The sequence below is a fragment of the Stegastes partitus genome, unplaced genomic scaffold, assembly GCF_000690725.1.
Source record: "Stegastes partitus isolate 25-593 unplaced genomic scaffold, Stegastes_partitus-1.0.2 Scaffold780, whole genome shotgun sequence".
Lineage (NCBI taxonomy): Eukaryota > Metazoa > Chordata > Actinopteri > Pomacentridae > Stegastes > Stegastes partitus.
In genome coordinates, this window is record NW_007578511.1 from 287019 (window position 1) to 289129 (window position 2111).

General features: G+C 47.1%; 1 protein-coding gene across 1 annotated transcript in view; it reads left to right on the top strand.

The window, feature by feature from the left end:
* Positions 1-2111, top strand: part of obscna (obscurin, cytoskeletal calmodulin and titin-interacting RhoGEF a) — a 55131-nt gene that overhangs the window by 7749 nt on the left and 45271 nt on the right. The window contains exons 8-12 of the mRNA XM_008292050.1: positions 8-274; positions 356-619; positions 722-988; positions 1331-1600; positions 1695-1961. Of these exons, the coding sequence (XP_008290272.1) occupies positions 8-274; positions 356-619; positions 722-988; positions 1331-1600; positions 1695-1961 (1335 nt within the window). The remainder of the gene's footprint in view (positions 1-7; positions 275-355; positions 620-721; positions 989-1330; positions 1601-1694; positions 1962-2111) is intronic.

Sequence of the window (2111 nt, forward strand, 5' to 3'; positions counted from 1 at the left end):
CCTGCAGAGCGACCTCTTCAGGTTGTCCACCACCTGGATGACGTAGAAGTGAAGGAGAACGGCTCAGTGGCTCTGAGCTGTGAGTTCGCTCCATCTCCCAGGGCGGTGCGCTGGTTTAAAGGTCGCACGGCTCTGAAGACCTCCAACAAGTACAGCATGAAGAGAGAAGGGAAGCGAGCAGAGCTGGTGATTCACGGCCTGACGGGGATGGACTCAGGACAGTACCACTGCATGGCCGGAGGCTCACAGAGCACCGCGCATGTCCAGGTGGAAGGTAGGTTAAACATGACTGGACACCAGCTGTACTGCACCTTTAGGTTCCATTGAAGGCGTAATTGTGTCTTTTGTGTCGCAGTGCGAAGACTGAAGTTGGTCAAACACCTCGAGCCAGTGGAGATCGAGGAGGACGGCATCGCCAGGTTCACATGTGAGCTCAACTACGTGGTGGCCAATGTGGAGTGGCTCCTCAACAACGTCCGGCTCTATTCCAACGCCATCAACCAGATCCAGCACATGGGCACCATGCACAGCCTCACAATCAAGAAGCTCCGGCCTCAGGAGAGCAGGGTCACCTTCAAAGCAGGCCTTCTTACCGAAACAACAACCTTAAAGGTCAAAGGTGAGCTGCAGGAGTAACTGATGAGGAGTTTTTTTTTTTCTGAAATTGAAATTTCTCTTGTTAGAAGCATGTTAATGAAATGATGCTGTACTGTGGCTCCAGAGCGCCCAGCGGTGTTCCTGAGGTCTCTGGAGGATGCCGTTGGAGAGGAACAAGGGGAGGTTTGTCTCCAGTGTGAAATTTCCAAAGAGACGGTGACCCCCGTGTGGAGGAAGGATGGTATGGTCCTGACAGCGGACGACAAACACGAGCTGCTGCAGTTTGGAAAGTCCATGGCACTGATCATCCATTCACTGAGTAAAGACGATGGTGGACAGTACACCTGTGACCTGGGAACCAGTCAGACCAAGGCCAAAGTTACTGTGCATGGTGAGTAGCAGGAAAAAAAAAAAAATTCTGCTCAGCTAGTTAGGGTGAACTCTGCACCTAGAAAATCAATTCTTGATGAAAAAAACAACAACAAAAAGCAGATATTGTTGATTTCTGCATTCCTAAATTCCAAATTTTAGGTATATTTTTTTCCTGAAACCAACACCAACACCTGTAGAACTCTAAATTAATCTTTTGGTGCATTTAATGACTTTAATGTTTCTTTCGCCCAGTATTGACCCTCAAGCTTCGAGATCTGATGCACAGTTGGTTCAGCTGTAAAATGTACAAGACACTGCCAAGATGCATTTATGATAATGTAGCTGTTTTATTTATTTACAGATTTACACATTACCATTGTTCAACGTATGAAGACAACTTCTGTCCTGGAGGGTGAAAGCTGCACCTTCGAGTGTCAGCTCTCTCATGATCTCATTGATGAACCTTCCTGGTCAATCAACGGTCAAGTGGTGATTACGAACAGCCGCGTTCAGCTCATCGGTAACGGCCGCAAGTATAAGATGACCATAAGAGATGCAATTCTGACTGACGCTGGAGACGTGGTCTTCACAATTAAAGATCTAACCTGCAGGACGATGCTCTTTGTCAAAGGTAAATATTCGTCTCTGTAGATAAATGCATGCATGGACAGTTTGAAATATACCATTTGATAGATCACAGACAATGAGGATTTTCCGTCCTTTAGAGAAGCCGGTGCACATCTTCAGGGAACTGTTGAACGTCAAGGCAGTTCCTGGTGAGGACGCAGAGCTGAGCTGTGAAATCACCAAACCAGAAGTCACCATCCGCTGGCTGAAAAACGGGCATCTCATCAGGCAGAGCCCCAAGTATCAGATGAGCGTGGAGAAGAATCTGGCACGACTGCTCATCAAGAACACCACCATCAGAGACTCTGGGGAGTACTGCTGTGAGGCCGAAGGAGTCGCCTCCCGCGCCAAGCTGGAGATCAGAGGTAGACTTTATTTTACGCTTAGTGCTTTATTTAAACGAGTAGCATCTTTGACAGTGTGATCTCTTTGTCAACAGATACTTGTGCACAAGAAATAAGAAGTTTAAAAGTTTATTTTGCAGCCTATTTGTTTGTATTGAGGCTCCATTTGAG